This window comes from Malus sylvestris, chromosome 9, assembly GCF_916048215.2.
Source record: "Malus sylvestris chromosome 9, drMalSylv7.2, whole genome shotgun sequence".
NCBI lineage: Eukaryota > Viridiplantae > Streptophyta > Magnoliopsida > Rosales > Rosaceae > Malus > Malus sylvestris.
The window spans coordinates 31184805-31204298 of record NC_062268.1 but is presented as its reverse complement, the minus strand read 5'-3'; the positions used below and the strand labels follow the sequence as shown (position 1 = coordinate 31204298).

Below are 19494 nucleotides of genomic sequence, written 5' to 3'. Positions count from 1 at the left end.
CTCCTTCCCTTCCGCCGCAAACACCTCCCTCTCCTATCCCACTCCTTATCCTCAAGCCATCCTTCCCTAACACACCTCCATATCCTGCGGGTACATGATATATTAGGTGACTTAATCACGATTAACATTAAATAATTACGAGTGCAAAAAAAAAAAAAAATCAAGTGCCACAAAATAAATCTAATGCGGACTCATCTGTGATGAGTAGGCACAAAGACAAAAGTTAGTTCATCATAGACACAACTAAGTAGTGATGGATGCGGGACTCTATTTCTATAGTATCCCAACAATAACGCGCGCAATACCAAAATCTTTTTCTAGTTTTTTCAATAAGGCATTTCGTCAACCATTTGGTTGACCTTTACCGTTTTATGCCTTTTCCACATCCCCATTCTTTAATGCTCTTTTAAATGTCTTTAGATCAATATTGTTATCGTGAATAAAACAAGGAGTTAAATCATATATATGTATAGAACCTGTAGCTCAACTTTATAAGACGAGTAGGATTAGAGGAAACGATAACCCACTTTGTAAACTACCAAAAAACATTACAGGAACTAGCAACGACAGAAAAGTAAGAGCAACCTTTTCTACTTGAAATTGGAACTTCTAAAATTTCTTTTCACTTCCTCCCTGTTCAAAGAGTCTGAAATAGGACTTCACTTCTAAGGGGCGATCAGCCTCATCACGTAGCTTTCTTTCCATCTTACTGTGACTTCGATCGACAATGTACATTTTCTGTATAAATTTTGCGTAACACGCAGAAACCCCGACAGAAGAAACAGCTTAAAATGAATGAGTGTTTCATGGTTCTCAAAACAAACAAAAGAACTTGCATAAGTCAGTACATGTGCTTTCTCATTGCGCAACGTAACTATAACTCGCAAGGATTAGTGATTCAGTTCCGGAGAAATGCCACAGTGGCAACGCGCGATCCAACAGATCCACCAAACGCGAATGTTGGATATGTGCGGACATGACTAAGGTATTGAAACTTAGGAGGATCTCTGCTTGTTTCGTGTTCCTGGATGACACTTCTTTGATTGAAACTTTCCACTTCTTGAACCAATTCATCCTTTGTGTTGTTACATGATGTGATCACCTACAAAGGTGTTCCCCAAAGCAATGAAACATCAGGTAGCATCGAACGAAACAAAAACTTCTTACAGAGAAATTTAAAGGGAAAAGAAAGAGTGCATGATTCTGGTACGTGCGATAAGCAATTTCAAATAATTAAAAGTGCTTCTCATATCACATGGCCGAAAACAAAACCACAGCACTTTCAAAGTGAACATGCAGGAAGCGCTATGGTTCATAACGACATACGTTATCTATACTCTTCCTTTTAGCACTTGAAAGCACGCCCTAAATGAAGGTAAGTGCAGTTTTAAGTAACAAGTATTAACCAAAGTGAAGATGCTTACTACTAATCCACCAGGAGCCACCAATTTTGAAATGGAATCCCAATACATTACCCTGTATAACAAAAACACAATTTCACACTCTAGTTTCCTTCTATTCGATAACCACAAGCGATTAAATAGGCTAAACAAATCATTCATACAGACATGGAGGAATTATCAATCAGAAAATAGATAAAGAGTTGCAGACTATGCTGGCTTTTACCTTTTGATAGAACCGTCTGGATGCAATCCAATGGCATCCAAGGTTCCTTTGTCCACAACTAGTTTGAACTGCCTGTCCAACTTGGTCTCTAGAATATCATCAACCTAAAAAATAGTGGCACACAATTCATTTAAAATTATTGGGAGAGAATGTATTAAAAAAATAGTCTAATAACGAGCTAGGTTCAGACGACATTAAAGTAAGAAGAGAAATTTCATTGAATAGAAATATACAAACGTCCAAGAGGATAATTGAAGACAGCAGGTTATAATCTGATATTTTTTGTCTAAAGTCTAGACACACCAGAAAACATTTGCCAAAAGAAAAGGTATACCAAAAAATTAATGTTTGGCAATCCATCACGATCAGCAAGGCTGCGAGCGAGATCAATCGCCCCTTCACTATAATCAGTTCCTGTTAAATCAGAAAACCTGAACCCAAAACACCAGAATTTCATTCATTAAGGTCTCTGATGTGACAATTTAGAAAAACAACGGAATTCAAGTCATTAACTAAAATTTCATGAAATCATGGACTGAATTTTTATTTACAACACTCCCAGCCCTTCTTCACAACCATCCAACAAGGAAGGAAAAATAAATCAAAGGACAAAAAAGGACATTCATCAAGCATAGTTTTTGGAATGATATTCTTTTGGGGTGAATTGGGGACCAAAGACAAACATAAATTACATAGGAATGATCCTAGGGCCTAGGCTAGGCCAAACCATTACATTGACATCAGCAACTAAAATAGTTTCAATTGAAGCAGGTTGGCTGAAGAGGAGTCCTTATAGAATAATTAATTATTTTTTATTAAAAAAATTGAAGAAAGAAAGTTTTTGAGATTTCTAGATTAAATATTGGAAGGTCCTTCTAAAAATTTTCATTGACTTTAGCCAGTCCGTTAGGTTTAGCACAAACGTGTTGAACACAAATAAAAAGGTTAAATGTACATTTCCAACAAATCATGCCCTCTTCAAGACAGGATTGATTCTTGGAGGATGAAACATAACAAAATAGTGAAATACCCAACCATAAGGGTAAAGGAAGCATCATCTAACAGCGGCAAATGTGTCGTATGTGCAGTGGTGACAGTGATTGCACTTGAAAGTATGTAGGTTAGAAAAACTTGATAGCAGTGTTGATTCAATTATCAAGGACTGAAGTATGATAAGAAAGTCTAAAACGTTATAACAATAAGGCCCATGTAATACATGCAATCTCATAATAATAAAATAACTAGCATAATCAGAAGTCAATAACAAGAATAATAATTATATTAATAAAATCAAGTTCATTATTAACCTATTAATTTAAACCCTAACCTAAATCGTTCTGAATAAATTAAGGGGTAATTAGATTGAGGTCACAACATATTTTCAATTCAAAGATTGAGTCTGTCAATATTTTGTGCTTTTAATGAGAGGTCAATTAAGAGACATTTTAGCAAGTGGAATTGAGCTGGAAATGAAACTTGTAATTATTGATCTTAGTTGAAGAGGAAAATTGTTTCTAGTAACCTATGTTAGAAAATGAAATGTCCATTGACCATAACTGAAAATATGAAATTATTTATTGGCATACAACAAATTTCCTACTAAATAATTATAATTAAAGTTCATTTAAAAATTAAGTAGTTTTTAATCCTGCATGTATCCTAAAATAAGTGGAACTTTTTTTTTTGGTGTATCACTCATTGCATGCTCTTCAAGACTAAGCCACAGAACCAATTACTCTTTTCTTCTAAGTAACAGGAACATAATATCATTAAAAAGAACCGAATAATAGAGAGGACCTAGTTGTCAACTGAACTAGCTACAAGATGCTAGCTAAACAATTCAACAAAGACTGCAAAATGTAGCTAAGAAGCAAAGAGGACCAATAAAAAAACTACTGTACAGTAGAGTTCCAGCAATACAATATAGCTCAAAAAGAACTATTCCCAAATTCTGGAAATACCGTCGTACTGACACCCAAAAAGAGCCCAAAAATGACCTCCTACTGCCGAGAAGATCCACCTCTTCATTCCCTTGCTCCCTCAAAATTAAAAAACACTTCTATTCTTTAATATCCATACCATCCATAAGATTTCGATTCCATGACAGCACATCTCCCTAGCACCATGCCCATCTTTTTCCATAAAAACACTTAAACCTCTCAAAGAATAATGCAACACAAGAAGCTAGAGTAATGAGAACAATAAATTGTTCTATAAGACAGCCAATGACTCTGTTAGCTCCTCCTCCTGATCATTCAAGTTTCTACATTTAGATCCGAAAACTTATTATACACTGCAAATAAATATTTAAGCACATATACACTTCCATCAAATTTGTTACCGATTTATCTTAGATAGTTCACTTTCTTCACTGCTACATCATTCTATTAAATCTAAATGCACAATTCACTTTAACCAAGTAGCGTATAAATACTGAGACTCTCATCTATGGGCAACTTGTTGACCTTAAAATGAGACCTGCGGAAGCCTTATGGTCTCCAATCTAACATTCCAATCTGACATATGATTCACCTAGTTTGCATTTTATTTGTTTCCATACAGGAATTTCAATCTAATTCAGCACAGAATACCAGATAAAGTTGAAGAATAAAAGAATACCCCTGCTTGGAAAGTGCTTGAAGAAGCAATCCATTGCCAGTCCCGATGTCAAGTACACTCCAGCCTGAAAGATACTTATCACCTTGTTCCACAGGATCAGACTTATTATTACCTTGTTCCACAGGATCAGACTTATTATTATCATGATTTGGTGTGCGACCTTGAGAAATATCAATGCATAAGCTTTTGGTCCAAGAGGAGACAACTTCCATGACATTAGCTCCAAACCTGCAGAAACAGAGGGCTGAAACCATCAAACGCTCCACGTCTTACAGTACCTACTCACTTTAACACAAAGGGAAACTAAATACGAATCCCTCACTAATGTGGAATTATAAAAGTAAGGATTAAAGGTTAACAAATTCTGGTAAATCACGACAAAATTGATTTGCACAGCCGATAATATTTTAACATCGACACCTTTTCATTTTATATAGTTGATATGTAAAGGATATCAATCTTGTTAACACCTTTTTCTTCAATCTCCCCTCACTATTTTGAATATCATTTTCCTAAGGCTCTTTGAAAGTAGCAGTAAATGCATATCATATAGCTAATTAGTATGTTACTAAAAATTAACTCATGTGATCTTCACATGACAGTGTTTAGATAATTTTTAACAGTTTTGGTATTGTGGTTGTTAGCTAGTTAGCTTCAGTTAGCTTAAATATATAAGCTAATAATAATTCCTCTGTAATACCAGAGTTTATCAGATTCATTTTAATTTCTCAGACAACACTAAAGCTTTCTCTCTATAATCTCTCGCTCGCCCTTCAAGATTTTTCTTCGATTCTGGATATTTCGGGACATTTCTTTGATGTTAGCACTTGGCTGTTTTCTGCTGTGCCCCAAAGCCACAACAAATGAATAACAAGTTAATTTGCACGGTTGCGAAAAGCTTACCAAACTTCACCGGTATGACCATGTTCCCGAAAATTCGCCAACTCATCGGCATATGCAGCATCCCAGTAACTCTGAAGACCTAGCATTGATGTCACTCCTTCAGCATCTGGTTCCTCCTTGTCAGAACTGCAAATACCACCATATCAAAAGAAAATTTTCTTCCTAAACTAATAGCCTATGAATTCTTCCTCTAAATTCAGAATTGCAAAAGCATAAATACAACAAGCTATGCAAAAACTTAGTCTTAATAACTTAATTTTGCACTAATTAATTAATTAGTTAATATTTCATTTACAAAGATTTTCCTGGAAACCAAACAGGAAGTGAAGGGGAAGCAAACCTGTACTCGGAGGGGGCGCGAAGGTTAGCAGCAGAAAGGTCCTCGGCAGCGTCGGCGTGGCGCTGGTCGTCGTCGAGAGTGCTTCCGTAGTCACTCTTGATGGACCATGAGTCGGCGGCGATGGAGCGGTCGTCGTCGGAGACGAGATCAGGCGGTGCTGCTCGGCTCTGCTGTGATACCTCCGAGTCATCTGGCCCCAACCGGAATCCTGCCATCGCTGAACAAACTATTGGATGTTTGAGGGAAGGAGGGGGAGAGAGATGGACTGGCTGACTGATAGAATAGTGAGGATTCGTCGAATCGACGTTATCAAACGTGGAGTGCTACTGGAGTAGTGGACTTTTTTGAAATTTGGGTTTTGGATCTTGGATTTGGACAACCTAAAATTGGACCAGTGCACCCTCTAGATTCGGTTAAATCTAGCTATTATTAGTCCATCCCCAACAAAACAGACTAAACATAGGCGCGTTTAAATTTATAGTTCTGTAAAAATTTATATTTTTAATGAAGTGTTGGACCATATTCATACACTGCTTCAATCAAAGAGCTAAACATAGCCCCTTAACATTTATTAGTTTTAAGTTGGACTTTGGACAAACTTGATATCTGCCAAATAATTCTTATACAAAATATCCCTTAATAATTCTCACGCGCTTTCTAGTTGTGAATTCTTGTGAGGGATTTGTATTTCCTCGTGGATTTTTGAGGTGCATGCTCATCTTCCACTCAGCTGTCAAGAAACCCACAAAGCCCCAATGTTGCTGCACCACTACTGCAGAATGTCTTTCGATGTTTGGACCTACATTTCAAACTTACGATAACATATAATTCATCTATTTACAATAACAGTTTACCCAACATTACAATTTACAAAGAAATTGGTTACAAGGGCATAACTTTGATACATATGTGTTGACCCTAAAAATTACAAGGCGTAGGTTGAGCAACTACCGAGTTAACTACGTCCTTCTTGTGAATGCAGACATGCCAACTCGTGACCGAGCTTGGACGGGTGAGTAGAATACATGTGGTGGTATGGTGTTGAGCGTGCTACTGATTTCTACACTAAGTGATTACGGCCAATGAAGGAACACTTTGGGCCTAAGGTTCTGGAACATGAAAGCAAATTGCATTTATTGTGAACTTCAATAAAAGATTCGACTTTTAATGTGTTGAACATTGAGTAACATGAGTAACACCTTCTTTCGCCAAGAAAGCTAATAAAGTGACCTCATTCAGCAAGAGAATCAATGACTCCTCACTAACAAAGACTTGGATATGTAATCAACCGAAATAGAAGCACCGTTATTAGTCTAAACTGAAGATGTTCCTAGGTCGCCTAATTCTACGATTCCAGTTATGTTAATTCAAAAAGAAGATGTGTGGCAAAAGGGTTATGATAGTTCTGGCTCGTTTACATAACTATAATCAAACTAGGAGGAATATGATTGAGGATGAATTAACTTGAGGAGTTGGAATGAGGAAGAGTCATAATCTGATTTATGTCGAAACTGTTTACTTAAATGTTCTGGAATTGAAGAAGAAGTGAATTGAGTTCATATAAGTTGTTTATTAATTCATCTGAATTCGAATGTGATTTAATATGATTACAAAAATACCCCTGTTGTTTTTTGTTTTATTATATCCCTGTATTTATTTTTAATAACATTTCAATTAGTTATTTTTATTTGTTTAGTTAAAGTGAAGAGTTAAAATAAAATTATTGTAAATAGATTAAACATGCAACTCACATATCAAAAAGGGATGACTCGACTAGAGTTTTTCGCAGTCAAATTTTATCAAACCCTGCCCCCCAAATCAACACCATAATCCACCAAAATTTCCAATTATTTTTTTACTAAATTCTTGAACAAGAATTTTCCAATGTCGTTTCGTCTTCATTTTGGATTCAAACGATGGGAAAAGGGAAAGTTCAGCAAGTCCACTGCCCATCGCCAACTCTCCACTCTCGAAGATCTTCTTGCTGGCATGACACACTCCCATCCGGAATGTCCACATGAATTCTGAATCGAATTATGCTGACTGACATCCAGAAGGTGACGAAACCATAAAGTGTAATGAGGTTGAAAATGTGAATAAATTTAAACTTAAAAGTACCTAAATATAAGAGTGCATCAAGTGTGCCGACCTAGTACCCAAAAAAAAAAACGCTTAAACCCAAACTCGGCCCAAACCTTTGGCCTGTTGACCCGATCTGGCCCATTTCCGAAAATGGATATGAAATATTCTTGGAATATTCTCTGGAATATTTTTTGGAATATTCCAAAATATTCCTTGTGTTGACTTTTAAGAAATTTTCTCAGAAACCCTTATAGGCTAATTTCGACGCCCCAAGTCTGTTTTTGACATCCATTTAATGAAATTTCAAAGTTTTAACGTAGTTGACCGTCTTGGAGGCATGGTTGACTATTTTAGGTTGACCGTTGACTTTTTATGAAAATTGCCCAAGACCCTTCTTAACATATTTCAACGCCCTGATTTCAAATTCACATTCCGTTTTCCTAAATTTAATCGTTTTAATTGAGTTTTACTAACGGGTCCCAATATTATGCTTAGGTGCGATTACTAACGGAGACTCCAGCTTTTTTAGCTCGAAAGGATGTGACATTGCAAGTATATGTGAGTGCCTCTTTTCTTTTATATAGTGCAATATTTGTTTAGTTTCCATATATACATCTAATAACAAATTTTTTATGTGATGCCATAATTAAATTAGCATTTATAAGAAATGTTGTAATAATGAGAATTAGGGAATCATTATCATCCTACGGGATGCACAGGTAAGCATACTATACATGGATGCCGTAATTATATTTATAACTAGAAATATTGAATTATTGTGACATGATCATATTTAGGCTATCTGCTCATCTTGTACTACACTGGTGTTAGTACTCACCCGGGCTAAGGTTAGGCTTCACGTGTATGTTCATATTGCACTGCACGCTAACTTTGGATCCATTGTAGGTGTCAATCCTGTCCTAGATCGCTATAGGCAATTAGGACTCGTATGTGATGCGTATAACGCAAGTCTTCACGTGATTGTAGTACTGGAGTGTAAATCATTATTGCACCCAGACCCATTCATGGCAGAATATCTCTACATGAACTCATGTGTCAGCATATGTCGATAAGCACTAAATTTGATATGTTTGTTATGTGAGATTATGTGATTATTGGACGTTAAGTGTTTATTCACGAAATATTGTGACGTATTAAATACATGAGATATTGTAGACTACGGTAAATATTTTCATACTATACGTAGTATGCATATTTTGGAAACTATATTTGTTTTACGGTGATGAGTTATTATGTTTTTGAAAAGGTTTTTACAAAGCTGTATTTTTAGGCCCACTCACCTTGTTTATATTGCCCATCTAGTTTTTAGTAGCTTCGTATCAACAAATATTCTTAGCAAATCCCGGTATTGAAGATTACCTTCGACGGTATAATTTTTACCCTATCTCTACTATACTTTACTTATGCTCTAGATGACATGTGAATTGGGTTCAATCCTGCTCACATGCACACTCTTATATTTAGACACTTTATGACTTCGTCACTTTCCAGGTGTCAGCCAACACAACTCGATTCGGAGTCCAGGTGAACATTGTGGGTCGGGGTGGGTCGGGGTGTGTCATGGCATCCCTAGCTGTCCTCAAACTTTTTTCGAAATGAGAAGCTAAACATGGTGAAGTCGAAGTAAATTTTGTAACAAGTACCAAACAAGAGTTTAGATATGAATCTAAAGGACAAGATGAGAAAAAGAAGGGGATTCTAGGGATTACTGAGATTGAAAATCCTAATTTGGTAAAGTCAAAGACTGTGAAAGCTCGAGAAATTGATATTGGAAGACAAATGGTGGTCTGGGCTGGGTTGGGGGTGGTCAGGTTAAAGTGTGCCTTAGATGGTTGAATGGTCGTGAGGAGAAGAGAGATGAAGATGTGAATGGCAATCTTGTAATATCTGAGATAAGGAGGATAATATAACGAGCAAAAATCCATTATGGATTCCTAACAACCCATAAACAAAATATCACATAAATTTAGGTAATCTAATTCCTCCAAATTTTGGAATTTGATTCCATAATTCGGGTTGGTCCCACAATGTTTTTGATTCCCCAATATTGGGCAAACATCAGGATATCTCGTAATCGAAAATCAATTCTGCCTTTTGATTCTGATTACAGTTACTTAAATGGGCCCTTAGTAAATTTTTAGGGGCATGAGAATGTTTTGTGTAAAGTGAGGTTTCGCGTAAAGTGTTTGAGTTGTTTTTTTTTTTTTTTGGTTAAAAAGGCTCTTCTTGTTGCACATCGTTCAACATTTATAGCAGTGAAATATTTGAATTTGTTTGATGAGCAAATGACAAAGCTCATCCTGATAATGTCATATATTTTCACGTTGATTCAATGAAGGACCATGTGATAATGTCTTAAGTCATGCTTCCTATTCCAATCAGGGGACTCCCTTATTCATGTTGTTTGTCCAAATGCATCATGCAATGATAAAGCAAATTACAATTTACTACCTTTGACCATTATTCCATGTCTTTTTATATTTCATCTTTGACCAGCATGTAGCTGTGATCACATTACCAATCTTTGCATAATAATGCCATCCTAACCAAAGTCACCAAAACTAGAATATCCTTGGATAATGAGAAGGATCATTGCCAATCTCTGCATGCAATCCCATTCTAGAATTTTATTTATTTTTGTTCTTGTGTGTGTAGGGTGCAAAAAATCACCAAGATCAATCCTTATTTTCTGACTAACAAATAAAATCCCTATCCAAAGGATAATTAAATAATCAACAATGGATAATGCTTGGGATGCATGGTCTATGTAGAGATTCAAATCAATCCAATTACTCGGTTGACTAAAAAAACTTAGCAAGAATATCATGGAGTCCATCTTTTTGTCAAGATCCTAAAAAACGCTAGGCGCTAGTCGGGATAGCGCCTAGCGCCTAGGCGGGGGTCTAGGCGGCCTAGGCGGATTTAGGTAAATTTCTTGTATATCTTATAAATAAGAGCATATTAACACTTACAAAAAAATATAATTGTATGAAATTCATGGATAAGATAATAAAAGATCGAAAAAATGCAAAAAGAGTATCCAACAAATCCAAAATTTAAAAATACATTAAGCATATATGCCATATAACCATAGTGAGGAGTATTGTAGGATGATACATATACAACAAGCTCATAATTTAAAACCACATAAAATGCAAAATAGGAGGAAAATAAGGAAATGTAGTAATGTAAGATACTTATCTTTAGCATCCCGGAATTTAAGTTGATACACACCTATTCTATAAAATTAACAAAATTTCAAGGTATAAACATAGGCGCATGTAGTACCAACTGTGAATGAAAATGTCTGGACATGAGGGTGATAAAGCGGTAAGAGTATTCAAAGCCTCATTCCTTATGCTATCATCTTTAGCGGCCCCCAACATATTCACGAGCTCTTGAGCACCAGTGCACCACCCATCTCTACTATTTTCATTCTCCTTTCATCTATAACTAAAAAGAAGACATAAAAATTTACAACCTGATTTCATAGCTGAAGATCAGAGAAATGAAACGAGCAATTATATGTTATGTAGCTCAAACACAAGAAAGTTTCAAAAAACAATTCCAGTGCAAACTGTAAATGGTAATTCATTACAAGGTGTGCTTTACAATATCAAAACTCAAAAGTGAATTGCTTTACCAACAAGGCAACCAATACATATACCCGTATGTAAAACAGGTAGAAAATGTACAAAAGAAATATTTCTTTCAACAAATAAAGTAATTAATAATCCTATAGGCTATAATATACTTGAGAATAAGGTAGTGCTAGCAACCACTGAAATGTGATTTCCAATCTTATCTGGGTATCCCATTTACTTTCTAAATGTTTTAAGTTAAATAATATTTAAGTGCAAGAAAGAAAACGGCAAAGCCCATGTATGCATGTCAACAAATATACAAATTAATATATAGCATCGTTTCCATTTAGGTTTCTCTAGCATTTACCTAACGCTTGTGAAAGTGGCAGAAATTATATGTATGCAATTAAGTACAAACTGGCAAAGTCACCCAACGTAAGAACGAAATCATAAATGAAAATCAACATATGTTGAGGAGTGGCCAAACATTCTGCTTAGGATACAACCTATAACAAGACAACATCAACAAGAGCCTTGTGACAATACAACTATGTTTCGCGTCATACCTTAAACCTATTGACATCTAGAACTATTGAATAAACTATCCAAGTGAACCACAACTTAAGTTTAATTAATACTAGGTATTTATCTAAATGAATGAGTTTTCTCAAAATTAGACACTGACAGAAAAGAAAATCGAGCTACGAAAGTTACTAGGCATCAAACTCCTCTTCACCATATCCCTCCAATACTCTATCCGTGTCGGACTCAAACTCAACTTCTTCATCATCTCCTTCCTTTTCTTCTGTGTCCTTATCCTATATAAAATCTTCTTCATGAAGTTCTCTTACTTCAACATTTTTAGAACTCCCCCTAGGCTCTAGGGAACTACTTACCTCCGATGCCTCTCCAATTCCCGAACCAAGCTTAAGTTCTTCATCACCACCTTCCACAATCCATCCTTGAGCCATACTAGCTTCACTTGCAAGTAGTATGTCCACTTTCTTCTTCTTCTTTCTTTTCTTCTTGTTCATAATCCTTGCATTAAATTGGACATAGACTAAATTATTTAACCTTGTTGTATCTAGTCTATTCTTTTTTCTTTGTATGTATGCCTTCAAAAGAACTCCAATTTCTTTCACAATCGGATGAACTTGTAGTTAATGAGAGAATCTTTATAGTCATCCTTTGCAAATTATGCACACCATTTTCATAATTATACCACCATGCAACTAATGAAGAAAAAAAAACACATAATCAATAATGAAAAATAAGTAGTAAACTCAAATTTAATAAATAAAATATAAGCATATGTGAATATTCATACCCGGATTATAGTTTTCATCATTCTCAACACATCCAATTTTGGCCAAATATCTTCAAAATCCACCTTGTTTTACCTTATACTTGTGCATCTCAACATTTATCACTTGGTTTTAAATAGCATAGTTATCGGGGAAGAACTTCTCTAGACAAGTAAAAATCCCCTCCATTATAATTGGATCATGTTGTATGCTTTGATCTTTGAAGAAGTAATAAGTGTTCAAGAGGTAGCCCGCCAAATGCAATGGACTATCAAAGCCGCTCACGAGCTTTTTCATCAATTATTTGAAGAATTGGTTGATAGTTGGCCTTATTGTTCTTGAATGTCTCTTTAATCTCCATTTTTGCTTTTTTGTAGCTCTCCATACAAAAACCCCATTGATGGCTTCTTATCCTCATCCACAATTCGAAGTATCTTGAATAAAGGTTCAAACACTTTTAAGCAAAGTGAGACCCCATTCCAAAAATGTGCACTCACTACGGTAGCATATGCCGCTTTTCCCATTGTAGTCTTGACATGTTTGCATTGTTCCCATTCATCACTAGCAACCATAACCTTCAAAGCCTTTTTTCTTATCCATCAAGCCTTTGCAATGTGAGGAAAGAAGTTGCAAATCTAGTGACTCTGGACCTTATTGTCTCTTTTTTTGGTGTGCTTCCTAATCAATGCCAAAGTTTTATGATGTGTATAAATGAAGATAGTGAAAGCCTTTGCCTTGTCAATAACTCATTTGAACCTAGGGAGATTACCAATCCCTTGAAGCATGAGATTCAAAGTATGAGTCGCATATGATGTCAAAAACATATTCGGCCTCTTTTTCTTCATCACGTTTGCCGTTGCTATATTGTTAGAAGCATTATCATGTTTGCGCACTCACTACTTCCATCACACGCTTGAAGCTATCATTATCAATAGTATGGAAAGGAATATCGGCTTCGTACACCCATCGAGCCACATATTGATCCACTTGATGTGTTATTTCCTTCCAAATTGCATCATGGATGTTTTGCTACCGAGACTTCTTGCTTCCCTCATTTGAAAAATCAAGATTGATGATGGATGCAAACCTATCCATAGGTCCAAAAGTGCGAGACCTTTTTCTTGACCCAACCACTTCAATGTCTTCTTCTTCTTCTTCTTCTTTCAACGCGGCTCTACATTTGGCTTTATCTTCATCCAAAGACTTTGTGCACGTCGCTACATTTCCTCTTATGTTGGCTACGTGTTGTTTTAATATATGTACTCCACCACTAATGATTTTGTTATACAATTTAAATTTCACCTTATCTGAGTTTGTAGTATTTGCCAAGATCCCATATTCATATCCCACATCTTTCGAGCTACACTTCAACACATTTTCAATTTGGGAGAAGAACGACATTGCATTAGATGCTCTAGAAGATGAGGTATCAATCATCACACAAGAAACAATCCTAAAATTCATATAAAATAAACATTACAAACTTAAAATGACCATCCCATCCAATAAAAAAGAGTAACTTATTTACTTTTGATAATCTCATTCATTGATTATATGTGAAGGAGATTTGGGAATATTAGGGAATAATTGTTGTGTGGTGCTTTCAAAAGTGTAATCATTTTGTCTGTTTGGTTAGTCACATGTGTTGCTCTATATAAAGAGTACTCCGTGTGATAACAATACACACAACACTGCGAAAGAAAAGAACTGAAAACAATAATATTAGTATCCATTCCTTCCTCTTTTTACCTGCAATCATTTTGTGTTACAAAACTAAACAGTGTGATATTTTACACCTCTTTCGCTTCTATCCCTAGCAAAGGTTATCTCTTTAACTTTTGCCTCTTTATAATACGTTATTAGCATAACTCTCTAACCTCAACCAATTCTCATCTCCCTTCACCGAAAAATGCTTCCTCCAAGGATTTTCCTATTCTTCTTCCTCCTCTGCCTCATCTGCTTAATGTACCATCGCAAAGAATTGCTAGCATCATGCCTGCTTCTAGTTCTCAACATAACAATTACTTATATATTTGATTTCTTGTTTGGTGTAGCTCCTAATTACTAACTCATTGTTTATTTATGTTAATTTTACTGTGATTGAAGATGGTGCAGTATCGTCGCCCATCTTGAACTACAGATTTAATTTTACTACAATTTTAGGTGGTGCGGTATAATCGCCCACCCTGCTCTGCATATTTAAATTTCTTGCTGCTTGAGTGGTGCGGTATAATTGCTCATCCTATGCTATTATGTTTCAATGAGAGTTGTGCGGTACAATTGCCCTCCTCATTAATCATGTAAGTCTCAAGCCTGAAGTTTCGAGTGTTTATCATTATGGCTTGAAGATCAAAATGAAAAATTTGTAAGAATCAAAAGTTCTAATACTACATTCCTCTAGAATACACATTATTGCAAGTTCTTACACATCTCATTTTTCTTTTAGAAAAGAAAATGATGAACTTGGCAAAGCTTGATTTTGTTGCTCTGGACATTACTGGGAAGAACTACCTTACTTGGGTAGTGGATACCAAGATCCATCTGGAGGCAAGGCATCTCGGAGAAACCATAAAGGAGGAAAATAGTGAATCCTCTCAAGATCGTGCGAATGCCATGATTTTTATTCGTTGCCACCTTGACGAATTACTGAAGAGCGAGTACCTAACGATTGAGGATCCATTAGCCCTCTGGAAGGCATTGAGAAATAGATACAATCACTGGAAAACGGTGATTCTTCCAATAGCTCGTTATGAGTGGACACACTTAAGGATTCAGGATTTTAAGTCGGTGGTTGAGTACAATTCTGCAATGTTCAGAATTAGCTCCAAGATGAAGCTTTATAGGGAAACCATCACTGATGAAGATATGCTAGAAAAGACTTTCAGCACTTTTCATGCCTCCAACGTGCTCCTGTAGCAGCAACAGTAGTATAGAAAGTGAGGCTTTACTGAGTACAACTAGCTGATATATGTGCTCATTATGGTCGAACAAAACAATGAGCTTCTAATAAAAAATCATCAGTCTCGACCTATTGGATCGGCACCATTCCCAGAAGTGAATGATGCTTCCCTTGAAGTGAACACCACATCCTCTCGTGGCAATAATTACCAACGAGGACGTGGCCACAAGCGAGGCCGGTGGAACGAGAAAGGTAAAAATTATGGTGTCTAGTTTCACAACCAGATTCCAAGGCATTTAGGCCCATATGGATGTCTCAGACTTCATTGTGGAAAGAGGGAATGAAGTGTATTGGTCGGATTGAATCATTTCTATTTGATGTACTCTTATTATTCTGAACTAGTAGTTTAAAGCTCACATTTCAATTCAATAAAAGTGGCATTTCAATTTCCTTTTATTATGAATAAACTGTTTTTAACTGTGATTCCCTTACTCAGAGAGTATGGATAAAAACTATGGTTATTCTCAAAACAAAAGCAATGACAGAGATATTTGTCTTGCAGACAGCATGACCACGCATACAAAACTTCAAGATCGAAAATATTTCTCAAGCTTGATGCTTACAAAAGTAAAGCTAACAACAATATCAAGCTAATCAGATGTAATTGAAGGCTCAGGGAAAGCCTAGATCATGTTACCAAATGGAACAATATTGTCCATACAAAATGTGTTGTACGCTACTCGATTTACTAAAAATTTGTTGAGTTTTAAAGACATACGGTTAAATGGATACCACATTGAAACGAAAAGTGCATAAAATGTGGAATATCTATGTATTACCTCCAATGATACCCAGAAGCGTACATTGGAGAAATTGCGTGGTTTATCGAGTGGATTGTATTATACATACATAAAGACAATTGAAGCATATACTGTCATGAAACAGAAGTTCATTTATTAAAAAATTTACATGTTTTGGCATGTCCGTCTGGGTCATCTAGGATCCTCCATGATCCATATAATCATTACCAACTTTAATGGACATCCATTATTAAGCAGACACATTGCTATCTCAAATAATAACCCTTGCAAGGCTTGTTCTCAAGGGAAGTTGGTGATTAGACCATCACAACTAAAGATTGATGTTGAATCCCCATCATTTTTGCAAAGAATTCAAAGGGATATTTGTGGGCTTATTCAACCACCTTGTGGACCATTTCAATATTTTATGATTTTGGTTGATGCATCTACTCGATGGTCACATGTTTGCCTCTTGTCTATTCGAAATGTAGCTTTTGTGAGACTTCTTGCTCAGATAATTAAGTTGCAAGCACAGTTCTCAGATTACCCTATCAAGTCAATCCGACTTGATAACGCTAGTGAATTTACATCTCATACCTTTGATGATTACTGCATGACACTAGGTATTGATGTTGAACACTTTTTTCCTCATGTCCATACCCAAAATGGTTTAGCATAAGTATTTATCAAGCAGATTCAATTAATAGCTCGTACTCTGCCCACGAAAACAAAATTGCCAGTTTTTGCATGGGGACATACCATCTTACATGTTGCATCATTGATTCGATTGAAACTTATAGCCAACCACCAATACTCACCATTACAACTCATGTTTGATTATCAGCCAAACATTTCATATTTACGAGTCTTTGGTTGTGTTATTTATGTGCCTATTGCACCGCCAAAACACACTAAAATGGGACTTCAACGCAGACTGGGAATTTATATAGGTTTTGATTCACCATATATCATTAGATATTTGGAACCCTTGATAGGTGATATGTTTACAACTCGTTTTGCGGATTGTGACTTTGATGAAACAGTCATCCCATTGTTAGGGGGAGAAAAGACCGTTCCAGAAAAACGGCAAGAGCTGACATGGGTTGTACCAACCTTATCTCATTTTGATCCACAAAACACTTAATGTGAAAATGAAGTGAAAAAATTCGTTCATCTTCAAAGTATTGCTAATCAAATGCCAAAGACATTTAATGATGCTTCAAAAGTGACAAAATCACATATACCAGCTACAAATGTGCCTGCAAGAATTGATGTTCCCGTTGGACAAAATAAGGTGGCAGTGAATGATTCATTCAGTGCACACCTGAAGCGTGGTAGACCCCCAGGTTCAAAAGATTTAGCCTTTCGAAAGAGAAAGATAAGGGCACAACTAAATCCAAATGAAATCATTCAAGAAAAGAAAATGAATGACAGATCCACAATTCATGATTCGGCACTTTCAAAAAAAGAAAATGTCATTGATGAGACACATGTCCCTGAAGAGACAGAAGTACATGAAAGTAAAGAAATCTCCATAAATTATGCATGTATTAAGAATTGTGGGATCAAAATGAAATAATCATCGACGACATGTTCGCATTCGCAGTAGCCACTGAAATCATATTAAGCGATGATATTGAGTCCCGCTCTGTTGATGAATGCAAATATAGACAAGATTGGCCTAATTGGAAATATGCAATCCAGGTAGAATTAAATTCATTGGAAAGACAAAGTGTTTTTGGACTGGTAGTCCAAACCCCGATTGGTGTAAACCCCGTGGTTTACAAGTGAGTATTCACAAGAAAACGCAATGAGAAAAATGAGATTGCAAGATATAAAGCACGACTCGTTGCACAAGGTTTTTCACAAAGACATGGAATTGATTATGATGAGACATATTCTCCTGTAATTGACGCAATTGTGTTTCGTTACTTAATAAGTTTGGTGGTTTCAGAAAAACTTGACATGCGACTTATGGATGTTATTACCGCGTATCTATATAGAGAATTAGATACTAATATATATATATATATATAGATATATATATGAAGGTCCCAAAAGAACTTAAGTTGCCTGAAATGACTAACAAACCACGAGGTATGCTCTCAATCAAATTAAGGCGATTATTGTATAGGTTGAAGCAATCTGGACGAATGTGATACAATCGTCTCAGTGAGTATTTAATCAAAGAAGGATATACCAACAATGTCATTTGCCCTTGTGTGTTCATTAAGAAATCAAAATTTGGATTTGCTATAGTGGCAGTATATGTTGATGATATGAACCTAGTTGGAACCCCTAAAGAGCTTAACAAAACTTCTGAATATCTGAAAAGCGAATTTGAAATGAAAGACCTTGGGAAAACAAAATATTGACTCGACCTACAGATTGAGCATTGTGCTAATGGAATTTTGGTCCATCAATCAGCTTACATTGAAAAAATCCTAAAGCAATTTGGCATGGATAAAGCTTATCCACTCAGCACGCCAATCATCGTTCGTTCTTTGGACATTAAGAAAGATCCATTCCTTCTAAAAAAAATGATGAAATGGTCATTGGTCCAGAAGTACCATATTTGAGTGCTTTGTATTTAGCACAATGTATTAGACAAGATATAGCTTTTTTAGTCAACATGTTAGTAAGGTATAGCTATGCTCCAACAATTCGTCATTGGAAGGGAGTCAAAGATGTTTTACGATACCTTCATGGGACAACAAACATGGACCTCTTCTACTCAGAGAAATCCACAAATGACCAGATTCTTGTTAGATATGCAGATGCTGGTTTTCTCTTTGATCCGCATAAAGCCCCGCTCACAAACTGGATATGTGTTCACTAATGGAGATACAACAATCTCCTGGTGCTCAACAAAGCAGACATTAGTTGCTACATCTTCCAATCACTCGGAAATACTTGCTTTACATGAAGTAAGTCGTGAATGTTCATGGTTAAGATCAACGATCCATCATATCCAGAATTCATGTGGTCTACCTTCAAAGATAGACACTTCAACTGTCATTCATGAAGATAATGCATCATGTGTTGCCCAAATGAAAGAAGTATTAATCAAGGGTAAGACTAAACACATATCTCCAAAGTTTTTTTAGTGCATATGAGTTTCAGAAGACTAAAGTTATTGAAGTCAGACAAATTCGTTCAAATGAAAATCTGGCAGACCTGTTCACCAAATCTCTACCAAAGTGCACAATTCAGAAGCTAGTGCAGGGTATCAGATTACGTCGACTTACCAATAAATTAAATTTGAAGAATGCGGAATTAGGGAGAGATACATGTAAGGGGGAGCATCCATGATACA

General features: G+C 36.0%; 1 protein-coding gene across 1 annotated transcript; it reads right to left on the bottom strand.

Annotated features, from left to right (window-relative positions):
• Positions 1-506: 506 nt before the first annotated feature.
• On the bottom strand, positions 507-5928 carry LOC126583242 (uncharacterized). The gene is made up of 7 exons (XM_050247570.1): positions 5489-5928; positions 5149-5274; positions 4246-4473; positions 1961-2057; positions 1627-1730; positions 1425-1476; positions 507-1102 (listed from the first exon to the last, which is right to left on the bottom strand). The coding sequence occupies exons 1-7, from the start codon at positions 5701-5703 to the stop codon at positions 899-901; spliced, it is 1026 nt and encodes a 341-aa protein (XP_050103527.1). The 5' UTR covers positions 5704-5928; the 3' UTR covers positions 507-898.
• Positions 5929-19494: the final 13566 nt, after the last annotated feature.